Consider the following 24,771-nt stretch of genomic DNA (forward strand, 5'->3'; position numbering starts at 1 on the left):
GTAGGCCTAAGTGTACAGTAAGTGTGTGTGTAAACATGCTTTAATGAAGTAGACTTCAAAAGCTTTTGAATTTGAGCTTACAGTTCTTTCATCAACCTGTCTTTTACATAAACTTACAAAATAGATACTTTAACTTAGTCCTCAGATAGAGGAGGGTTGCTGCTAGCTCCGTTAAGGTATTTCTGTCCCTCCCAAACTGCATTGAAATGGTATGTTTAGCAGCCAGAATTTAAAAATTTTCAGGGGGAGAAACCCCCTGACCCCTCCTAACATGATCCATATCACCCGTCAGAAAACAATTGCAACGTCTCAGATTGTGCCCCCCCAGAATTTTGGCTTGCATGACGCCCCTGTCTAAATGCGTGTGTGTGTGTGTCCTATATAGACTGTGTTGCGCAACCGTTAACTGTTAGATGCTCAAAAACACAAATCAGACACAATTTAAAACCGAATAAGAAATATAATATTAAAAGTTTTAATATAAGATTAAAAGTTACAGATACCTGAAGCTGTTGTATATCTTGGCGTTTAAGTGATGGCTGGGGGTGTTTTACTTCCTTTTTTATATATAATTTTGAAATATCCATTTTAAATCTAGTAAAATACTATACACAAACTATAACAAACTGCCTGGCTCCAAAAGATCTAATCTCATTTGCAGGATCGTAAAGACGCTTAAAGGAGAACTCTGGTCAATTTTAACATTGAGCTCATTTTTTTGTAAATTTGGAGTGCTGTCAGTACAGAGAACAACGACAAAAATCGTTTTCATTTTTGTCTAGATTAACCCATGTTCACGCTGAAGGAATCACTCACATTGGCTGTGCACTTTTAATGACACATCAAGGATGTTAAGAGGCTAAAAGCAGGTTTAAAACTTGCCCCATTAAAGTCAACAGAGTGCAAATTTTAAAAAGAGGATAACATGGTGTAGGCAACACCGATTTTTGTCGTTGTTCTCTGTATTGACAGCACTCCAAATTTACAAAAAATTAGCTCAATGTTAAAATTGACCAGAGTTCTCCTTTAACTTCTCATCGATGGTTGGCCAGTTTACATGTCAGTCAGAAGGACTAGCCTCAGTGGGCGGTTCTTGTCGGGTTTGAATGACAACGTAATTTGACACTGTAGATGTGAGGTTGTAATATAAATTATTTTCATAAACTTGAAAACTCAGTGATGGTGCGTACAAGGCTTGGTAATAAAAACATTCAGGGCTTTATTAAATACATTCGGGGCTCTAGCAGCCCCCTTAACCCACCCCTATAGCACCGTCCCTGGTTTCAATAAAATCAGTTTTTGGAAAAACACGGAAGTTTTGAGTTTTGAAACGTACAGGGTATTTTTCGAACTATTAACTGTCAAAAGATCAAGGAAAATTGGAATTCTCAGTTTATGACCCCTTTAAATCTTCAGCTAATAAAAAAATGTCCATTACAAAGTAGAAAAAACTGCAATAATATACAGCTATACTATTTAAGTCCTCTAAAGTTATTTTGACTACAAAAACTCTAATTCAAGATGTCGCTAGTTACCGCTAGTGGAATGATACGAGAGATAGGCCTACGAAAATAGCACTGCAAATCAACGGAATAATATACAACGTTGCTATGGGTGAACAGGTGACAGTTGTTAATAGTAAATCTGTGACAGCTAAATGCTACGGTTGACCAATCACAATCAAGCATTTCAGTAAGCCGCAAAGAATTATCAATAAAGTTGACTGTGATGCTCACGTTAAATGGTCGAGACAGTAATATACATTAAAGTAACAATGTAACTTTTCAACCTTCATAATATATTTCCAAGACCCTTGTGATAGTACATCGACTTACAATAGGTTGAATGAGACGTCTGCCAGAGCCTGACGGGGTCTGTATCGCTTTTACTGGCACTATGTAACTTCGGGGTGCGGGTAGTAACCAGCGCTCAAAAAGAACTACAAAATTCGACTGCTTTACGGCATACGTCACTTTGCCCACCACTTCCTCAAATGTGGCCAACCAGCGCGTTTGTTTTCGTACGTCTGTTTTCGTCATGGCTGAAGCAGCAGCGAAACGTAAGAAGTCCAAGGTTTTGTCGGAGTAGAGTCGGAAGAGGAAAAGGGAGAGTGATAAACTGAAAGGCAGGACGAGGATCAATAGTGGTCGAGCGTTTGCTCGCTGGCGTTAGCTTATGGAGGAGGAGAGTTACCAGACCGATGCTGACTTGGCCGTCATGCTGTTGAACTAGTAAGTAACTGTAAATTGCTTGCATACTATCTTTAGTTTTTCTAATCTGTTGTCTGCCTGGCTACGTTACGGAAACTATCTGGTCCTCCATTTATTTATCTTCATGAATCAGCTAGTAGATGAGCGAATTATCAATCTGGTAGCTAGTAAACACTAACATGGTAGTTTTAGATGGTTAGGATGCTATCGCTATCATTCTCGTTCAGATTTGAGCACTGCAATCAACATGCAAATCGCAAATGTTTGAGTTAAAATGTTTAGTCTACTAAACATGTATAAATTATGAAAGGGGGAAGATTAATAATATTATCATTGCCCATATGAAAAAAACCTGCATGCTTCATATACAGTAACCGTAAATCATTTTACGACAGCGGTAATGGACAATTCCGCTTCCAACCTGTAGGGCGACCGCAGAGGAAAAGTTCCATGTTGTTGCTTTAAAGGTACTTACCTTAATATTAAAATAGTTTTTGTTGTTTGTGTTTCATTGTTTAATCAATACAGTCTAGTTTGTTGAGTTAAAAAATATAAGTGTATTGTAGATGTAGTCGTGTATAAATTGTGTATAATTGTCGCCAAAGTCATGTAACGTTACGTGTTGTATGTTATATACGCACCCAGAAGCCACATTGTTTCTGTTCCAGTTGGGGTGGATGACGATTTCACTGACCTCCAAGGACTTGGAGTACTGGTCAACGTTGTTGATGTTGTGGGCACCCAGGACAACACGCCAAGTTCTCGGGCTGCATAGAAAACAAGTTCAGAAACACATAGGTAAGAGTAAGAACAAATTACAACCAAAAATGTTTTGCAAACACACTGAATGTGTACTACATCTGCCGTCAAGAGGGCGACTTGTGCCAGCCATATGAACAGCTGCGCTTCAGATCAAGAATAGACCTTATTCACAGCAGCGCCATCTTTGATTTTTAATGGGAATGAAAGCGAGGCTTTGAGGGATAGACATTTATCTCTTAAGTCAGTGGGTTGTACTGTTATTTAATGTGTTTTTGGATTGTTCCGCTGATGAAACACTGGTGAAAAAATATTTTTCCAAGAAAATAACTGCAGTTCTTAAAGGGCTGGTGAATTACTGTCTCATGAATACTGAGTTGTTTACACTGTTAAAGAGTTGGATTCCCATGCTAAACATGGACAAAGTTTCAAAAATTAAATTGTACGTTTGAAGGAGTATTTCTGTGCCAAAAATTGTCCTTCCGGTTTGTCACAAGTTTCGGAACGTTTTTTTCGAGTATTGCTCTGTCTCACGTAAGAGAGGGTGGAATTTCCTTATATGGGTCCTAAGGGCACTTCTCCCGGGAGAACGCGGGCGCGCGCGCACTCGTAGACCAGACAGACAGTGCTCTGCCTACTCCGGTTATCTCTCTGTGTATATTTTAGGCAACGAAATATGTTATAAAACACCATACTAACTCTTTTCGGTTTCATTTAAAGAAATCTTAAACATTATAGCCACACAAATGTGGTTCAGGCAATGCGTATTGATCACTGCACATATCGTTTGCCTATTTATATATATATATATATATATATATATATATATATATATATATATATATATATATATATATAAAAAACACAAAACTGCCTCTTTTCGTTTTAAATATAATATAAAAATATTAAACATTTTAATATGGTCCAGGCAATATGTGCATTTGTACTGAACAACAGATGTTGCAGTAAACAACATTACAGATCATATTCGTTGTATTAAAATTTAAAATGACAAAACTCAACCCAGTCTCTTTTTGTTAAATTTCAGTTTTATAAATATTAGCTGTTATAAAAGTATAAGTAAAAGGTAAAGTTACAAGAAGCTATACAAATAAAGCTAATTCGGTCAAGCATACAAAGTCAGCGCTCGATCTAGTCTAACCATACAACATATGTTACAAGTCAAATATAGCTTAAAGTTATGAAACTTCCCCTCAGCCAAAACGATCGGCCAGGGAACAATTTATAGATTCACGAGACCAAAAATCGCCCGTTAGATATAGACAGGAGGAATTATATCTCATGTTTAACCACTACAGAGACGCCAGAGTCCGCGGCAAACCTAGCCAATGAAAGGCTGTTCCAGGCGGGGTGCATCGCGCTGAGAGCCGGGTCATCGCTGGATCTCACAAATGGATACAATTTTCATAAATCTTTATAAATAAACCACAGATTTGAGCTTTAAACAACTACATTCTCGCCTGAAAAACTCTTAAAACTACATTTCATGATACAGAAACAGTAGTATTATATGTCAAAAAAAATGGCGCTTCTTATGTTGTCATTCTCCGTGGCGCTGCACTGTCAGCTGTCAATCAAGCTGTCACCCAAAGTTAACCACGCCCTTATTGTCATATATTTTATATCTAAATACGATCTAAACCAGGGATAGCCAACTCCGGTCCTGGAGGGCCACTGTCCTGCAGAGTTTAGCTTCAGCCCTGATAAAAACTCACCTGCCTGTATCTATCTAGTAATCCTGAAAACACTGATTGCCTTGTTCAGGTGTGTTTAATTAGGGTTGGAGCTAAACTCTGCAGGACAGTGGCCCTCCAGGACCGGAGTTGGCTGAGTTAGAAAAAAATTCACCCCCCTCACAGTTGTCAGGCACTCGGACGCTATCGAAAAATACAATAAAAGTCCATGGGACCCACTTGTAAAAACATGAATTTATGCTGTGAAAACGGACATTTTAACATGGGGGCTATGGACATTTGCTCCCTTTTGGGACCTCCTTCTAGCGGATTTTCGATGTATTGCAGTTTTTCGCACTTCCGGGTAGGCTTCATTTTTCAGATCAGAATGTTGCCGCTTGTCATACTCATCGTGTGATCAGTCTCAGTTTATCAGATGTTTGTGTTGTTTCTTAACCATTTAGATGCAAAAACGTGATTTAATTACGTGTCAACGCAGTGGGCGGCGGTCATCACCCAATTCTTGCTAATCAGAGTCCCACCACAGGTATGATAGTAGTTGTTGGACAGGTACTGGAGAGAGACCTGAGAAAGGGACAGTGACTTAGTTAGAATTTGAAAATATGAAAGGATTATGAAATTCACTGGTATTTTAATATCTTAACGGGCGGATTGGATATTATTGATGTTGGAAAATCCAGTTATAATCAGCTTCAAGTTTTACTAGGTATAAAGCTATACATTTATGGCCATTATTGTGTTGCCAAGGTCAACCTGCTTTGTAGAGCACCATCTTGATCTTGTTAGTGGGATACCAACAAACCTTCTACCATATTTAGAAAAATAGCTTGACCACCTTAAGCAACCATGTCCATTTAGTTGTGGAAAACCACCGAAAAAAAACACCAAAAAACATTATTGAGTTTTTAAAGGATTTCTATTGAGTTAATGTAAAAACTGTCGTACCTGCCAGGGCCAGGAGTTGGGTTGTGCCACCTCTCCACCCACAACCCGCTCCTCAATGCTCTGATCCTCCATGTATCTGGGCTCAGCCAGCGCTGGACACACACAAAAAAAACACACTTAGACATAATAGGAGTGTAGTAATTTTGTAGTTTGAGGCCATATAGAGTGAGCTGAGTACATTCACATTTGTTAACTTGGTAAAATCAAAGTGATTTAGTGGTTTTAGAAAGAGAAAGGGCGTCTTACCCAGGGCGGCCAGCACACTCAACATCAAGATCCTCAGCATGTTTGCAGTCTGTCTGGTCTTTCTGCACTCTGAACTGTTCCATCGTCCATATATATGCCCACAGAAATTTGCAGCGCTGTACATAACAAGTGTTTACTCATGGCTGATGCCCACAGGTGTGTGAATCCCACAGATATCACCACTGCCAAGGCCAATGTTCCAGTTGCAGAATAAACTTGTTTAAAGGCTTGACCTGAGTTAGCTTTGAGTTAACATCTCAGCATCTCACAGTATCTCACTTTTGCACCTGATATAAAGTTCATGCATGGTTTAATGTGCATTTCTACATGTCATGTATTTTTTAAAAATAATCAAAAATAGACATTTAATTAGACATAATTTATAAAATTGTATTTGTATTTATTAATACAATTATTCATGTAAGTTTATTATTATAAATTCAGATTTTTCAATTTAATTAATAGAAGTTTAAGTTAAAGTCGACATGAACTCAAAATTGACCCTATTTACTTTGTTAGCACATATTACTAGCCTTGTGGTGAACAATTAATCCGTGCAAGTTAATACACCGAAAAAAAATTGTTTGCCGTGGCAATCTTTAATCAAAATCTGAAAAGTTACTTCCAGTCTGGAATGGCGTTTCTTTTCTGATGATGTCAGTTTGGCGGCTTGGGTTGAGATACACTTAACCACTCCTCAAACCGTTAGTCTGCTATGAGCAGAGATGGAGAGGAGGAGTGCTAGAGTAAAACCCTGCCCTCTGTTAAATTTGTGTAAAACCCTGCCCTCTGTTTCACTTGGAAATACGTCACAACAATGGAGAAAAGTCGTTTGCAACTTCCGGTTCATGGGGACTTTAAGCACTAAAAACAGATTTACCAAAAAAAAAAAAGGAAGAATTTTAACACTGAATGTTACAGTGTATAAAAGTAATTTGTCCTCAATTTATCCAATATTATGCAGGACATTACTGCACAGATTTATAAATAATGTCCTGCATAATATTGGATAAATTGAGGACAAATGAAAAACTCAATAATGTTTTTATATTTTTAAGTAAAGAATGTTGCATGAACTTAAATATTTAAGTACATATAACAAAGGTTTTCTTATTAACTTTAAGTAAAATTATTCCAAGTTGGGATTACTTAAAAAGTGTGATGCAAAAATGGTGCACATACATTTTAAGTAAATCCAACACGTATACATTTTAAGTAAATCCAACACGTATACATTTTAAGTAAATCCAACACATATACATTTTAAGTAAATCCAACACAGTGCAGGCCATGTGAGATCAAAATAAATCTTAGTTGTGTTAACTTAACATTTAAGCTCATTTATAAAAATAAGACAATTAAATGAATTAACATTTTTACTTAACATTTTTAACTTATTTTAGATCTTCAGCTATTGGTCTGCTTACTGCACTGCTTTCATTGTCTTAAAATAAATAAAACATGCAAATCACACACAATAAAGCATTTCACTTTATTTTTTTTGCCACAGGCTGCAAAGCCTGAAACCACACCATGAAATATACAACAACATATGGCAAATTGACATGGAAGTTCACTTACAACAGGTCACTTTTTCACCCTTTGCAACACTTAAAACATTTTCTGTTGAGCCACCTTTCATGATGATCCTCAATGTGAGCTGTTCCAGTTCCTCTTCGTTCCACGAGTATCCTTAAAACAAAAAAAAAACAGCAAATCTGCATTTACTTGCAACATCACCTGCTATTGTTCAGATTGTCGCGAAAAATACATTGCATTGAAAATACATTGTATTGAATCACAAAATTATTGAATCACATTAAGCAACTTTTCATGTTAAAAATACCCGTTTTCTAACCCATACATGCTTAAACAATTGCCTGATGGGCTGAATGAGCCCTTCTCTGATCACTGAGATTGTCTCTATAATCCTGTAAAGTAAAATAAATAAGAGGGATTCGGGCCGGAATTTTAGACTGGGCGTGACGTCATGCGCGTTCACGGCACGCTCACATAGCTATGTCTGGCAGGTTTGTGTATTCACCGGCATTCTCCATAGAAGATGGATTGTAAGAGACCTGCTTATAGTTCATTTCAAACACCAACGCAAACTCCACGTAAGATAAAAAAAGAAAACTTTTGTCCGTGAGCGTGCACACCTCTGGTTGCAGTTTCGCTTGCCGCCAGAGGGGGCATAGTTCTGCAAAAACTCAGAGACTTGCTTAATGCACCTTTAAATTGTAAAAGAAATTCACAATATTACAGTTTTTGCTGTATTTTGGATCAAATAAATTAAGCCTTGCGAACAGATGGAACTTCTTTTATAAACATTAAAAAAATCTTACTGGTTGTGTGTGTGTGTGTATATATATATCTATATAATTATTATTTTGTCTGTTGATCAAAAATCTATATAAAAATAAAAAAATAATAATTAAATGTTACAAATTAGTCCATTATTAAATGCCTATAAATATAAAAAATGAGTCTATTCAATAATATTGATTAAAATATATATATATATATATATATATATATATATATATATATATAAATAACTATAAGTTAATTAATGAAGACTTTTGTCCAGAGGTTTTGAATGAATCTCATTGAAAACATTTTAACAGTAACTACTGGAATAGCCTAACAATGTAATAGATCTTTACAATCTTTATTTGCATTTACTTATTTTGATAATAATTTCAAAGGTTTAATAGACAGTCGTCGTTGTCATTTAGGAATAATATTGTGCTTGAATCAAGATCGCCATTTTTTAATGATAAATAGTGCACACTATGGAGCTGTAGCCAATGTGTTTTCGAATTTTATATTTATACAGTACGTTAACGTTACCAAAAGTAACCCGCGCAAGGCCACAGGCCGCCCCCATTTCCCGCGATCCATAGAGAATATGGGAATATGTAAACATGCAAAGAACAACTTATATGCATATAAAATAAATGACAACTACATTTACTTAAAAAATACTGAAGTATAAGCTACGTGACAACTCGTTAATGTAAAGTACGAATTTCTCCGTGCGGGAGAGCGAGCCTCCCAATAACACCGTCTGAATAGTCATCTTAATGCAATCTTAATGCATACGTGCCAATGCAATGCATGGTCATATCCCACGAAATAAACAATAAATACTCTGACTACTATACACACTTATCCCTACATTCGATGGAAGCTCACTCGCTTAATAATTCAAATAAAATATAGCCTATAGCCTATGTTTTTGAATACTCGCACACAGTCACTCATTTCATAGGCTACATCAACTAATATGTCTACAAACGTTTTCATAAGTATTCGTAAGTAACACGTTTCTTGTTGAAAATTCATAGAAATTCTGAAATTCAGTTTAAAAGTTAATTTCTTGACCAAAAATGCAATAAACGAGTGTAGCCTACCTTAAGTGAAAAAAGTTAAGCTTACCTCTTTTCAGTGTCTTCATCACGTTGCGTTTCAGAAAATCTTCACCCACTAACACAATAAACAAGTGTTTAGCCTATTAATGTTAAAACGTCAAAATCTAATATTTTACTAAGTTTATAGAAAGTTAAGCTTACCTTTTCACCATCTTCATGTGCTTCACAAAATGGCTCCAATTTTTTGGCTGGAAAGGCATCACGGGAAATTGCATATCACGTGGCTCGTATAGTTACTTAAAATGTTATGCTAGATTTACTTAATTTTGACGCAGTTGTTATCGTAGTTGATTTGACTTGTGTTTTTTCATTTTATTTATGCATACATTTAAGTTCACCTGGTAACTTAAATTTTTGTGTTACACACACTATATATGTTAAGTAGAGGTTGAAAAGTTATGAATACTACGTTTTTTGTGTTTAATCTAATTACTTTTATAAGTAATGGTTGTTCAGCCAACGAAGCGTTTTTTAGAGTGTATAAATGTTGTATTTGTTAAAACCTATTGTTTTGTTTTAATATGTTACAGTATAGTATCACATAATTTAGGTGCATATCATCCTCTGTATAAAAAAAGATACTCTCTGGGCCCTATCTTACACCTGGCGCAATACAGCGCCAAGTGCGACACAAGTGTTTTTTGCTAGTTTCAGCTCACCGAGTTATCATTTTCACGTCCTGCGGCACGTTGTTTAAAGGGTAACTAAACCCTAAACCAACTTTTTTAAGTTAATGATCTGTAAGAATGGGGCTTTATTAGTGCTGTTCATTGATTCGAGTAACTTTTCTGACATTTGCGTATAAAGTGTTTTAATTCTACAATATATGGTGCTGCCCTCTTAAGGTTGAACGGTGGCTACTGCAGTTGAATTTTCCTTTTGGATGTTGCGGTGGCAGGTGACGTAAGCAGTGGCACGTGACGTAAGCAGGTTCCAGCTCACCACGCCCTTGGCACGAGCTTACCACGCCCTTGGCAGTATAAAAACCGTCATGTTTCTTCAGAACCACTGTAGCGAGTCAGGAGTTGGAATTGCGAGTATTGAAAACAATCAGGATAGTGTATTTTAGCATCTATTTAGCATAGCATTTATATAGTTATTTAGATTATTTCGTGTAGCCTAGGTAGTTAAGTAGCATAGTTGTTAGTGTAGTATTGTTAGAAGCATCCCAGCTAACACAAATACGTGACTGTTATGTAACTGCAACGTATAATCTGGTGACCAAACTTTCGTCGTGGCAAGTGAAATTCCTGGATTCGTTTCCACGACGTAACTTTGTAACATTGTCAGTAAAGGTGACATCGTGGCAACGTTGTGGATGGACAGTTGTGTTGGTAACCAGTTGGTCATTTTAGTTTTTAATAATATGGGCGGATACGCAGTGGTCTAATTTAACTTGTCCTCATTGGCCCAAAACTATTTTAGAGACTTTTTCAACGACATACAGTATGAACGATACAGACTCAGAATTAGGTTAATTCAGTTAATTTACTATAGAACAAAGCACAAACAGCAAAAACAGAATGCAAACAGGTTAAACATTTAAATGAACAAAAAAATCCTGTTGTTTTTACGGAAAAAAAACTGGCAGCTGTGGTTACCAGAACAATACTGTAAAAATCACATCAAACCGTAAACATACTTACGGAGTTACATGTAAATTTAACATTTTAAACATGTATATTTAACATTGGATTTCAGTAATATGATATAATGTTATACGACCTATTGAAGTATTAATATATGTTTTGTACCATAGTATTACACTTACAAACCAACAATCCCAACAGTAATGAGAGTTACATGATTAATCAAAGCTCATCACAAGTAGTACTTCCACAAGAAAGTTAATATTAATATGCAGAAGCTGCACAGTGTCATTCACACAAACATTAAACACCATAATGGTAACACACATGAAATTTAAAAAATACAATGAACATTAATTTAACAACATTAAATGTAACATAAACCCCTAATGTACATAACTGATTATAAAAAAACTAAGAAAACTATGATGAAATAGTTATTTCAACAAAAATACGTCAAATGTGAAGTGTCACGCAGGGAATTGTGGGAATGTCAATTTACGATTTTTCACTGTAAATTATACAATACTTGTTTTTTAAATTTAACGGTATTTTACAGTAAAATTACATTAAATGTACCATTAGATCTATCACAGTTATTTACCGTATATAGTACGGAAACTTTCTGTTAACCAATTAACAGTTTTTCACTGTAGCATTTTTACAGACGTTTACTGTTAAAATCACGATCATTTTTTACAGTGAAGATTTTCCCCAAAAGCTTGAACATCTAACTACTCCTACACGTCTTCATTTTGGTGGCCCTAATAACAAAGCAAGAATAAGAAAAGAAAAATGCAAGAAAAAAGAACAGTTGAGTGGTTTCCCATTTAACATTTAAATACACAAAGCAATTAGCACTGAAAGATAGAATCTGTATAAGCAGACAGTTTTGTTTAAAAATTGCTTGTATATTTTTCTAAACATTGTCACAAAGTTATGTTGTGGCAAGTGCATTATTTCCTTTTAAAATAATTTGATAACTTCATGACATGAATCACTATATTCTATAAAACCTCTTCTTTAAAAATCAAAATAAAATTCAAAATCTTTTTTTTTGTGTGTACATTTAATAATAATACATATTATTTTGTTTTTCTTCTTCTGCAGTCGTGATTACGATTTTCATTTTCTTTAAACTAGGAAACTAGGCCTATTTATGATGATTCCTGAAGGCAGCATTATACCCCAAAATGTCAGGTGATGGTGCAACTGTCCGAACAAATAAACAGATTAAGAAAACAATTTAAAATGGTGTCTTAATAATAACAAAATAAAAACTATGCCATCATTTTAGGTTTGAAGCCTTTCATATAATTGTTTTTAATAAATATCAGTAGTTTAAAAGCTGTTGAGATAATTGAGAAACTTTTGTCCAGCAATTTGTATATTCTCAAATGTTATTATGAATTTACCAGGTAATAACCGTAAACATGATAATGCATCGTCCAGAGGAGCCTAACTAAACTCTTTGGCAGAGTGAAAAAGTTTGTAGAGCTCTCTCAAATACAGATAAAAACTGCTAATTTCAAGTATACGGGTAGGTTGGTTGTACACTTTCCATGTCAGGTGGTACAACTAAAATACATAATTTTTTGTTGTACCACCTGACATGAAAACTTAAATTAGTTTAAACACTTTAAAATATCATTTAACATCTGAAAATTGTTTAAACACATTGTCTTCAAGAGTGTTGATGTCATTAGAAGTCTTCCCAAGTGAGGAACCGAACTGGAGCTGCTGTAATCTCTAGTGAACCTGCTGAGCATCCTAAGATAGAAACAAGGAGACAACAGGAGAAACATTAGCATTGCTGCTGTTCATATTATTTCAGGGAAAAGATGTTCATTTGCACTTTTTACTATTTCATCACATATAGTGCAAGATTATGAGATGTGCTAATTGAATGCTTGGCTAAAGAGATGTCTTTAATCTAGATTTAAATTAGGATAGTGTTTCTGGGTCCCAAACATTATCAGGAAGGATATTCTTACATTCTATTGAATTAATAAGAAATCATCTGATTTAAAAACATGGCCTAACAAGTCAGCATTTTAATATTTGCAATGAAAAAAAAAAAAAAAACTTACAATGCAAACATCCTAAACATTTCTGAGTATTATCAATGTTGAAAACAGTTGTGCTGATTAATCTTTTTGTGTAAACCAATGTAAAAGTTTAATCCATTTTCTTTTTTCTCTCTCCAGGATTCATTGTTAAATAGACCCAACGTATACACTACTGTTCAAAAGTTTGGGTTCAATAGATAAAAAAAAAAAAAAAAAAATCATATTTTTTTTTGTTCTTCCACTGTTTAAAGGCGGAGATCCTACACACCCAAATAATTACCGGCCCATTTCCAAGCTGTCAGTCTTGGCCAAAGTCCTTGAAACATTGGTCAGCAATCAATTAAAATAATTTCTGTCTGTTAATAATACCCTGTCTGATTTTCAATCTGGTTTTAGAAAACAACAACTACGGCAGCCCTAAAGGTACTAAATGATTTTATTGAATCTGTTGATAACAAGAAACACTGTGCAGCCTTATTCATTGATCTATCATAAAGCATTTGATACTGTTGATCATACTTTACTGATACAACGACTTGTCAGCATTGGATTATCTAAACATACAATCGGTTGGTTTAATAACTATCTTTCAAACAGAACTCAATGTGTACAGGCAGAAGGTTTTATCTCTGGTTCACTCAATGTCACTAAAGGTGTGCCACAGGGGTCAGTCCTTGGACCACTCCTATTTACTCTGTCTGTATATAAATAATATTGATCATAATGTAAAGTTTCACTATTACGCTGATGATACAGTCATATATAGTTCAGCATCCACACCCAATCTGGCTCTCTCTCAGTTACAGCTTGCATTTGATATTGTTCAGCGTAACTTATTTGAATTAAAATTTGTTTTAAATGTTGATAAAACAAAATTCATGTTGTTTTCTAAATCCAAATCAATCCCTCATATTAATCTTATGCCTGTTACTACATCCCAAGGTTCACAAATTGAGTTTGTGTCTCAGTATAGGTATCTGGGGATTTTAATTGATGATGCTCTCTCCTTTGGCCCTCATGTCCAGCAATTGGTGAAAAGATTGAAAGTAAAACTGGGTTTTTACTTTAGAATTAAATCATGTCTTTCCTTTGAGGCAAAAAGAGGCTTGTTGCAGCGACTTTTATGTCTGTACTGGACTACGGTGATGTTATATATATGCATGCATCTTCACAGTGTTTACATGCTTTAGACACTGTTTATTATGGTGCACTGAGGTTCATAACAAATCTTAAAACCCTCACTCATCATTGTGTGTTGTATGCTCGGGTTGGATGGTCTGCGTTGTCCATCCGAAGACAAAAACACTGGCATGTTTTTATTTACAAATCTATTCTCGGTTTTCTTCCTTCATATCTTTGTACATACATTTGTAAAAAGTATGCTTGTAGCTATAGCCTCCGGTCACAGGAATTATTATTACTGTCTGTTCCAGTGGCACGTGCAGAATTTGGAAAAAAGGCATTTAAATTTGCTGCTCCCTCTGCCTGGAATTGTTAACAAAGTACATTGAAACTGAAGAAACTGGTTTCGTTGGACACTTTTAAAGTATTTTTAAATGATTTGGAGAAGGAAACATCGGGCTGTAGATGTTTTAGCTAGCTATGTAGTGATATTGAAATTTGATTGGATTTGCTTGTGTGTGTATATGTGTATGTATTGTTGGATGTTTGTTAAACTCAAACGTGCTGTGTCTGTCAGTCTTGGCCAGGATGCTCTTGTAAAAGAGATTCTTAATCTCAATGTGCTTCTTTCCTGGTAAAATAAAGGTTATAATAATTTTATTCAGCAAGGATGCATTAAATTGACCAGAAGAGAGAGTAAAGAGCAGATAAATGCTGCTTTTTTCCTTTCATCCATCAAATAACCCTGAAAAACACAAACATATGAAGCAGCGCAGCTGTTTTCAACACTGATAATAATCATAAATGTTTCATCTATGTTTTTAGTTTTACTTATTCACTTATTCATATTGCTCATACAGTGTCACTTAAGTTTGGATGTCAAAACTTTCTTAAAATAAATAAAAAAAATAAATGTAAATGTAAATATGAGAATTAAAAAAATAAGAAAATAACAGCTGCATGGTGATATACAGTAGGTGACAAAATATTGTGATAAAATGGATATGAAGTTATTTAATGAGCTTCCTCACTTCACCTGTTTCCAACTTCTCTGGCAGCAGCTTTCTTCGGAAATGTTGAAGTCGTGGAGCTTCCCCTCTATTGCAGAAGGATTATTGTGTTGCTGCTGAAATCACAGAACTAGTTTTATCAGTTTGTGTTTACCATTGAGCTAGTTGCAGCCAATTTTCACACTCCATGTAAGTGACGTCATCGAGTACGTTTATGTTAAATAAATTAGCTCACTTCCAAACTAACTTATTTTTTACAAAACTATCAACACCTCTCATCTACCCATAAAATGTGATTAAAAAGCCTAAACTTTCATATCAAAGCTCCAGCTATGAAGTTAGCATAACGTTAACAGTTAACGTTACCTCTTCTGGAAACGGTTGAGATGCTAACGGACTTTTTCCTAAGACATTAACCATTCTATACCATTCTATTCTAAACCATTCTATAAAGAAAATATTCAACTGAAGCGTGTCAATTACAAGTAAGTGAAGTGTCAAGAACAGTTGTGTGTATTATTTGTGTGATTTTAGAGACTAATATCACCTGAAAGCAGTGAAAACAACAGCGAGAGACGGAGTTCTGCTGCTTTGTCAGTTGCAGTCAGTCGGTCGGTCGGTGACGTGCCGTTTCCATGGCAACTCATCTCCGCTCCAGCCTGCTGAAAAATCCAGCTAAAACCAGCCTAAGCTGGTTGGCTGGTTTTAGCTGGTTTAACCCTTGTATGGTGTTCGGGTCTGTTGGACCCGTTTTCATTTTTTATCACAAGAAAAATGATACAATTAATTATTTTTTCAAACTGAGACTCATTGGCCTTGGCTCATTTTCTGTGAGGAATATATATCAGAACACATTTTCAATAAAAACACACTGTACACCCCCCCTACACATTTATATTACACACATGATGTTCGGGTCCACTGGACCTGGGGCTGATAAAAGTGTGGAAATTGTAGGTCCTGTGTACCTTTACTCTGTCCTCCTCCTGTCAGGGCCTGCTGTTAGTGTGTGTGTGTTCTTGTATATGGTTTATGAGGACACAAATGTGTATAATGACATGGGTATTACAACGTAAACATGGTTTATGACGACATCTGTGTCCTCGTACTAAAACATACTAAATGGTGTTTTTTGAAATTCAAAAAATGCCAAAAGTTGTCTGTGATTGGTAGGTTTAGGGGTCGGGTTAGTGTAGGGGGATAGATTATCCAGTTTGTACAATAGAAAAACCATTATGCCTATGGAGAGTGACGGTACACCACATATCCGAGTGTGTGTGTGTGTGTGTGTGTGTGGGTGGGTGGGTGGGTGTTTTGTGTGTGTCTGTGTTGTGGGTGTGTGTATGTGTGTGCATGAGTGTGTGTGTGCATGTGTGTGAGAGAGAGATTGTGTGTAAGTGTGAAAGAGTGCAAGAGTGAGTTTTGTGTTTCTACTCCTGCCATTCCCACACGAGGTTGCAATTCTTAAATGTGATCTAACAAAGGTAAAGAGAAAATATTAACCATATATGCTGTTTATATTGCTTGTAATTGGGATGAAGTAAACATCTGTTGAGTATTTTTGATTGTGTTGAATTAAAAACTCAAAAACGCAGCGGGTCCACCAGACCCACGAACACTGGCTGCGTAACAAAAATATGAACACCACACAAGGGTTAAGCTGGAAGTAGCTGGTTTTAGCTGGTCTCTCAGCCTGACCAGCTAAAAAAAGTGTTCAAAACCCCTCTAAAACCAGCCTGATAAACCAGCTATGACCAGGCTGGGAGACCAGCCAAAACCAGCCTGACCAGCCTAGGCTGGTTTTAGCTGGATTTTTCAGCAGGGGTTTGAGGGCGACTCGAAGGTTCACGCGCACGCCCATTAAAACGTCAAAGCCACGCAACATTTACAAACATAAACATCTAGAATTATAACCTTACTTGAATAAAATGAACGTCTTTCAAACGTATGGAATACTAAACAAACAAACAATTGAAACAAATAAAATATTTCATAGAAATGCAGTCTGATAGATGGTAATGAAATTACGGTCCCGTTACGTTGCAGTTCCGTTGCCTACTAGTCATGAAATTACCAAGTTATTACGAATAGAGTACGTATCTGGAACGTTGTTGGTTATCTTTTAATGTACTTAGGACGTACTGACGATGTTGTGGTTTGGTAATATGATGGTAATGAAATTCCGAGCATACGACGTTGTAGTTACGTTGTCAGTTAGTAAAGTCATGACGTGACCAAAAAGTACGAATACATTAAGTAACTGTTACGTCGTGTGTTAGCTGGGATAACGTTAGTTAGTTATAGTATTGCATCAGTTAGGATAGCTTCAATTTAGCGTAGATTTATTTGTATTTACAGTGGTCAGGATGATACGCAGGTGTTGCTGGTTGCAACAGCACTGCTGGACTGCATAGCTTTCAATTTGGAAATTAGGCGCCAGTGCTGCATGCACTTGGCCTGGAAGACCGCGAGTTCCCGTCTAGAGCTGGAGTGTGCAAACTGCATTTTAGGCGGGATTGCTTCTCCAACGCGATAGAGGTGGAAATGGGCTTCTCCACACAGCTCGCACTGAAAAGCGACGCAGTGCCAAACGCTACTCCACCACCACAGTGGCGTCTTGAGGTGAGTAATCACAATTTATGGTTAGGCTAAAGTTAATCCTCTGGGGTCGACAAACGCTCCGGCGCATTTTGCTGGATTTTTTCACATAGCGGCAAAATATGAATATGCCTACTGGGGGCGCGCGCTATTGACATCAGCTCGATAAAACTCATCAGATGCATGTACTTTACGTCGTCTTGCGACCGTGTGAGGAATAATAATAACGTAATAGTAATAATCCAGAAATTTGTGAGTTAATTAACTAATTTATAAACATTTTAAAATCTCCTAAAATGACTGAATATAAGACTGTTATTGTAAACCATAAAACACACACACATATATATGTGTTTCTTGTTAGAACAGCTCCTTCATTGCAAATACATTCTCACTGTTTTGGAGCAAAGCTATTATTTCTGATGGGACTTCAAACATTTATAGTGGTTTATTCGTTAATTTTTCTTTAGAATTTTAACTATTTGAAAAATCTGTTAAAACTTTTTTTTATCTTGGTGCTGAGACAGAAAATAAAAAAACGGTGTCAGTGACGGAGGGAAATTCTGTCACGCTGAAAACCGGTGCAACTGAAATCCAGAGAGAGGATGAAGTACTCTGGACATTTGGACCGCAGGACATGGTCATCGCTCAAATACTCAAAAAGGCAGGTAACATGTCCTACGCCGCCGACGAGCAGTTCAGCGACAAACTGCAGCTGGACCAGCAGACTGGTGATCTGACCATCAGCAACATCAGGATCCGAATCTCTGGAGATTATCAGATGCAGATCACCGGCAGCAGAGCCAAAATCAAGAGATTCAAGGTTATTGTGCGAGGTGTGTGGGTATATTACTTCAAACACCCTACAGTGTTGTCTGTACACGTTCATTTTACACTTCATTGAGGTCTAAAGTGGGCTTTGAGTTGTTCATCTGCACATATCAACATGCTTTGTTTCTATATCTTTATTAAATGAAGTGGACAAACTGAAATTCACGGAGGGAGAGTCTGTCCATCTGCAGACTGGTATTACCGAAATACAGATTCTGTGGAAGTTTGAACCTAAAAACACCGTCATAGCCAAAGTAGATGGGCAAACCAATGAGACCAGCGTCTACGATGTTGAGGACGAGAGATTCAAAGACAGACTGGAGCTGGACAATCGAACTGGAGATCTCACCATCACAAACACCAAAAGCAGCGACTCTGGAGTTCACGAAGTACAGATGAAGAGCAGCAATAAAGCTTCATACAAACCAGCGAACTGGAGATCTGACCATCAGGAACATCAGCAGAGCACATTCAGACGTTTATACACTACAAATCACCATCGGCAAAAAGATCACATGCAAGAGATTCATGGTGATTGCCCACGGTGAGTAACGCAATCATATTTAGCACTGTTTTGACTTTTAATGGTCTTAACACAGATTATTAATAGTTAAAGACATAAACAACTGAAAAAAAACAACCTGATTGGGAAATATCACGGGATAACATAACGTTGTTACAAGGTGGCACATTTATATGAATTTGTACAGTGTAAATCATACAAAAACGTAAGCATGAAGGTCCACCCCTAACCCCATATCTTAACACTTGGGTGTAAACAGATTGTACAAAAAGGAACAAATTATATTGTATGTATTTATATGAATTAGCCACCAATTTGCCCAAAACGTAAAATAGTTACAAATTGTCATGAGTGTGTTGAAAAGACACACCCATGTTGAAAATTTGAAGATATTTGGGCTATAATTTAATTTGGTGGATAAAGCAAGGAATATAAGAAAATAAAGTGTACTACTAGAAGATGATCGACAGGCCATGTCTTCCCCCTCTTCCCCCTCTTTACTCAAACATCAGACTTTTTAACGCAGGAAAGAGGTGGCAACAGTTTACACAGGAATCTTTTGAAAAGAATAAAATGTTGGCTGAAATGTCGTTCCAGCTGACAGGAACGTTCTTAGAACTTTAGCTAACATTCTGGCAAAGTTCTCTCAAATTTCTTCCAGTAACATTAATAGAATGTTTGTTCATATTTATCTGTTCTTCAATAATGTTCTTAAAACGTTAACATAAAAGCATTAATTATATATCATTCATGGAATGTTTTTTTTTCTCAAGTTTTAGGTAGATGTTCGTCTAACTTTTAAAAAAAATTATTTTACTTTGTTTCAGAATGTTTTAGAGAACATTCTAAAGTAACTCCCATAATGTTTGCAAAATTCTAAAATGGAATGTTCCGTTAACTTTCACATTACCAAGAAAAAATTACCTGAAGCTCTTTCTTTTCTGTTTTTATCCAGAAAGCTTATATCATTTAATTTTTATAATATTTTCTATTTTCTCATGCAATTTTTTGGGGAGATTTAAAAATATATATATATTTAACTTTAAAGGTCCCATTCCATGGATTATTTTTATTATTTTATCATGTTTCCAGGGGTGCCCTTATAATGTTAGTATGTTTTTTAGATCAAATTTTTTTATAATTTAGAAATAAAAGGCATATTTCCTAGCCTGATTTCATTCCCTGGTTTGAACACTCTGTTTGAAGGGGCGTGTCTGCTGTGAGACTTCAGTGTAAACGCCCACTGCTGTTATTGGCTGACATGCTTGCATATGAAATATCTGCCATTACATGTGAAACTATCTGGAAAACTTTTACTATTACAGCTATTATACGTTTTTACTATTACAACTATCGGGATTAACGAATCGTGAGAAGTTTTTTAAGTATTTAGATCTATTTCAATCACATAAAAAATTGCAGTGAGCATTGAGCAGATGACAGCCTGTTGATCGTGTGAAAAAAGATCTTATCATTGCAACGCAGTTTCTGCACTCAATAATGATTTCACCAATGCAAACATGAGGCATATAAATACAGTAAGAGCTTCGTTGTGCAGTGTAACATTTCATAACGAGTTTTGGCAAGTGTCCAGATAAACTCGCGCTGTGTGATTGATTGACAGCTTGGACGACTGAGATCTTTGATCGCTTTCTGTATATTAATCACAGTTTAAGTAAGATTATTTTCATCCTACTAAGAGAAACGATGTTAAGTTGATCGCTACTTCCATAGTAAATCACTACTTACCGCTTGCTGGAATATATAGTTGAAATTGCCCCCTTCATCAGTATGAAACGCTGAGAGAAGCCTGCTTGATATTATCCCAGGTTAGAAAAACAGTCCGTGGTGATATGGACAGAGCAAACTAACAACTTCGAATTAAACTTTTGCGGTATCCGATTATAGATAAACATCAACCGTCTGTTGACATTTCGCCATCAATACGCCTGTGTTCCTGTGGGCGGAGCTTAGTCTAAACACGGTTCTGGTGATGTCACTAATGAAGGAAGTAGAGGGGTGTAGTCCAATCGAGCCGTTTTTTGTAGTCAACTTCTGTTAAATAAAATATCTCGCTTGGCATTGAACTTTGAGCGTTATAATTTTACAGATATTTATACTCTAACAACAACATTACACACTAACTAAACTTTGAAACATGGAATCGCATGCAACGGGACCTTTAAATTACTAGACATTATAAAATCATCTTTTGGTAAAGTTTGATCATTTTTAGTTTTAATTTTGAGCATTTGTTAGGTTTTTACATGTATACTGAAGCATTCCTCGCAATCCATTCATTCCTAAGGGGGTCATGGGAAGGATTTGTTTCTTTTTATTTTATTACAAGCACATAAACTACTCGAATCCAGTCACTTTTGTGTGTGTGTGTGTGTGTGTGTGTGTGTGTGTGTGTGTGTGTGTGTGTGTGTATTGGTGGTTCAAGTGCGACAAAGGTCCTAAGGGCTTGGACCACTGCGATGAACACTAATTTTTTTTTTTTTTTTTTTTTTTTTAATGAAGGAAAGATGAGGGTTTGGGAATATTAGCAAAACATTCCTAGAACATTTTTTTATTTTTCATTATAGAAACACTGATTTTGATCATCCAGGTTTGCTTAGATAAACAATTGAAATGTTGTTCCAAATCCAAACCTGTATAGATTTTTCATGTGGAACACAGAAATCCATCACAATATTGAAGAAAATGTAACCTCTTGACCTCCTAATTAATCAGCCATCAGTTTGTTTCAATGTTACTGTGGCAGTGAGGTCAGATCACCTGTTATAATTTCCATGTTTTTCTCTGTTATCTGGTGCTGCGACAAAATAAAGATAAAACTGTGTCAGCGGCAGAGGGAGATTCGGTCACACTACACAGCGAAACTGAAATACAAGATGATGATCTGATTCTGTGGCTGTTTGGAGCTGAAGACAGACTCATAGCTAAAAGAGAAACAAATGAAAGTGCCTGTACATATTATGGTGCCGAAGAGAAATTCAAAAACATATTTAGGGCCCTATCTTGCACCCAGCGCAATTGACTTTGTACACTGACGCATGTTTCATTCCTATTTTGCACCCGCGCAAAGCGCGCTTTTCCCTCCACAGAAGCACGTCGCTAAACTAGGGAATGAACTTGCACTCCCTGGGCGGTTCAGCGCAAAAAAGGAGGCGTGTTCAGGCGCAAACAATCCCTGGTGCTATTTTACTGTTCCATAAAACAATTGCGCCACTGGCCAGAAAAAACCTAGTCTAAAGTCAGTGGCGCGTTGCGCGTTGTTCATTATGCTATTTTAAGGGCGCATGCTTGACCATAATGTATAGCGTGCACAACGCGCATACACTTTGATTCTCTAATCTTCACAGAAGCAGCAGTTTTCATTTTTGCAAATCATATTATTACAAACGATAGATAGATAGATAGATAGATAGATAGATAGATAGATAGATAGATAGATAGATAGTCAGACAGACAGACAATTTATTATAAAAGCATACATCTAGCTTACACATTTACCCACATTATTATATGCCTGTTTAACCGAAGCTAATTTGGGTGCGTTTCTCCATCCCCAATGTCACTTCTCTCTCTTTTACGGCCGTGACGAGAGCGTTGCTCTGATCGGCTGTGAACCGCTCCTGGCAAATCCGCCGTTATAATAGCAATACGCCAAGGTAAAAGTGCATCTGCTCTTAAAGGGAATGTGAGATGATGCTCTGATTGGTTTATTTCACGTTACGCCCAAACCACACCTATGAATAATGAAGCTCTTCAGACCAACCCCTTTTAGATTTGCGTCAAGCGCAAGAGTCATTTATCCCGCCGGGAAAATAGCAACAGCGCCGAGACCCGCACACAAAGTTACTTGCGCTTTGCGCTTTGACACTTGCGTTTCAGATCGTTAAAATAGGGCCCTCTATCTGGATCATCAAACTGGATCTCTGATCATAAGAAACATCACAACTGAACATGCCGGAGTCTATAAACTACTGATCATCAGCAGCCGAGAGACTAAATACAAGAGATATAAAGTTACAATCGGTGGTGAGTAACATGGTGATCTTTTCTATTTCGGCTCTGTGTACAGACGCTCTGAAATGAACATATTGCTGTCACGTCTTATTTTTGGTTTTGTTTCATGCCAGTCATGTTTCATGTCTTTGTCATGTGATTCCCTGTTAGTCATGTGATCCTGCCATGTGTTCCCTTGTCTGATGTGTCATGCTGTCATTGGTCCATTGTTTCATTGTTCATAGGTGTCCTTTGTCTAGTCATTAGTCTGTATTTAAGCCCTCATGTTTGCCATGTGTCTTTGTCAAGTATTGTTTCCTGTAACCACTGTTTGGTAAGTGCCGTGTCCGTGCTTTTGTTTTCAGTTTGATCACGTTTTTGTAAATAAACTGCATTTGGGTTCTCAACAAGCTCACCTTCAGTGGACTACTTTACAATTGCAAGATTTAATTTTCTAAATTGTACACAAATGTGTCAATGTTCTCAATTCTTTACGGTTTGACACTCAACACTGTATTATTTTGAGTGTTTTTGATCGGGTAAGTGGTAGAAATGCTTGTTTTTTAAACATGTTTATTGGCTGAACATTGACACTAAAGTAGCTGTATATCAACCTTTTTAACCAGTCTTCTTTGTTTTCTTACAGAAAGAGAAAGAAATACAGACAGTGAGGATGAGCAGGAGGGTATACACTTAATATAAATATAACTGAATTTTTGCACATTTTGTATGACATTATGTAAACAATTTAAGAGAATTTATAATTATTTTAATTTGGTGCTTGTGAACTTAACACATGTGATCATAACTGAACTTGGTTCAAATGGTTAATCTATATATTTTTATGTTATATATTTATGAATTTATTTTACTACAGTCCTTAACTTGTTAGTGTATGGACCTTATATGTACTGTATAGCAGTGATTTGTTATTGTGTTATGTATTAGACAGTGCTATATTTCATATTGGCTGAATGCATTCATACTGCCTGACTCCTGACATTGGACAATGATTTATAATTGATAATAGTATACATTTTGATATTAATGAGGTTCTAATGAGTCTGATTCAAGGTTTATTCCATCTCTGTTTTTTATGGTCTTGCTTTTTCTGTATTCCACTGCTTTTTTGTGTGTGTCTTGGATGAATGGCTTTTGCTTAATTCTCATTTCCAAGTCATTTGTATAAAATTCTGCTCAATCAATAAAAGTTAATATAAGATATAGATATAAAATGCTAGTATTAATATCTTAATATCTGTTTGTAAACCACAATCTGATGAAGTCTTTTCTTTGAAGATAGCAAAAACTTAAATATTCTCTATTAATGAATTCAATCAAATTAAGTCACCTTAAGGTACAGTCAAAATAACCATTATTTGTCCTTATTGACAGTGGATCTTTTTTGTCCACAAAATTTCCCCAAAATGTTATTCCCTACAGACCCTACTTGATATTTTGCTCTTCTTAAATGTAAAAATGAATCTAAAAAACTACATTTTTGCAAACTCATTAATTAATAGATGTTTCCACTACGATGGACGGCATATTTTCATTGTTGTTGGTTTCTCAGGGACCAATCAGTGACCAGACATTACTCATATTAGAAAAATAAATTTGTTTCCAGTTGTCTGAAGGAGTTAATATGTCAAGACCATTACGTATAAACTATTTAAATTTCCACCTAAAAAAAAATTCAAATAGTC

At 36.1% G+C, this 24,771-nt stretch overlaps 1 protein-coding gene across 2 annotated transcripts in view; it reads right to left on the minus strand.

Moving 5' to 3' along the window:
• Positions 1-6,022, minus strand: part of LOC311085769 (elastase-1-like) — a 262,685-nt gene extending 256,663 nt beyond the window's left edge. For both annotated transcript variants that reach the window (XM_084118397.1, XM_084118398.1), the window contains exons 1-4: positions 5,876-6,022; positions 5,630-5,721; positions 5,151-5,248; positions 2,852-2,977 (exon numbers count right to left, since the gene is read on the minus strand). In XM_084118397.1, coding sequence (XP_083974523.1) covers positions 2,852-2,977; positions 5,151-5,248; positions 5,630-5,721; positions 5,876-5,999 — 440 coding nt within the window. In that variant the 5' untranslated portion in view covers positions 6,000-6,022. The remainder of the gene's footprint in view (positions 1-2,851; positions 2,978-5,150; positions 5,249-5,629; positions 5,722-5,875) is intronic.
• Between the last annotated feature and the right edge of the window lie 18,749 nt (positions 6,023-24,771).

Source organism: Abramis brama (genome assembly GCF_963993115.1).
Source record: "Abramis brama genome assembly, chromosome: 6".
Lineage (NCBI taxonomy): Eukaryota > Metazoa > Chordata > Actinopteri > Cypriniformes > Leuciscidae > Abramis > Abramis brama.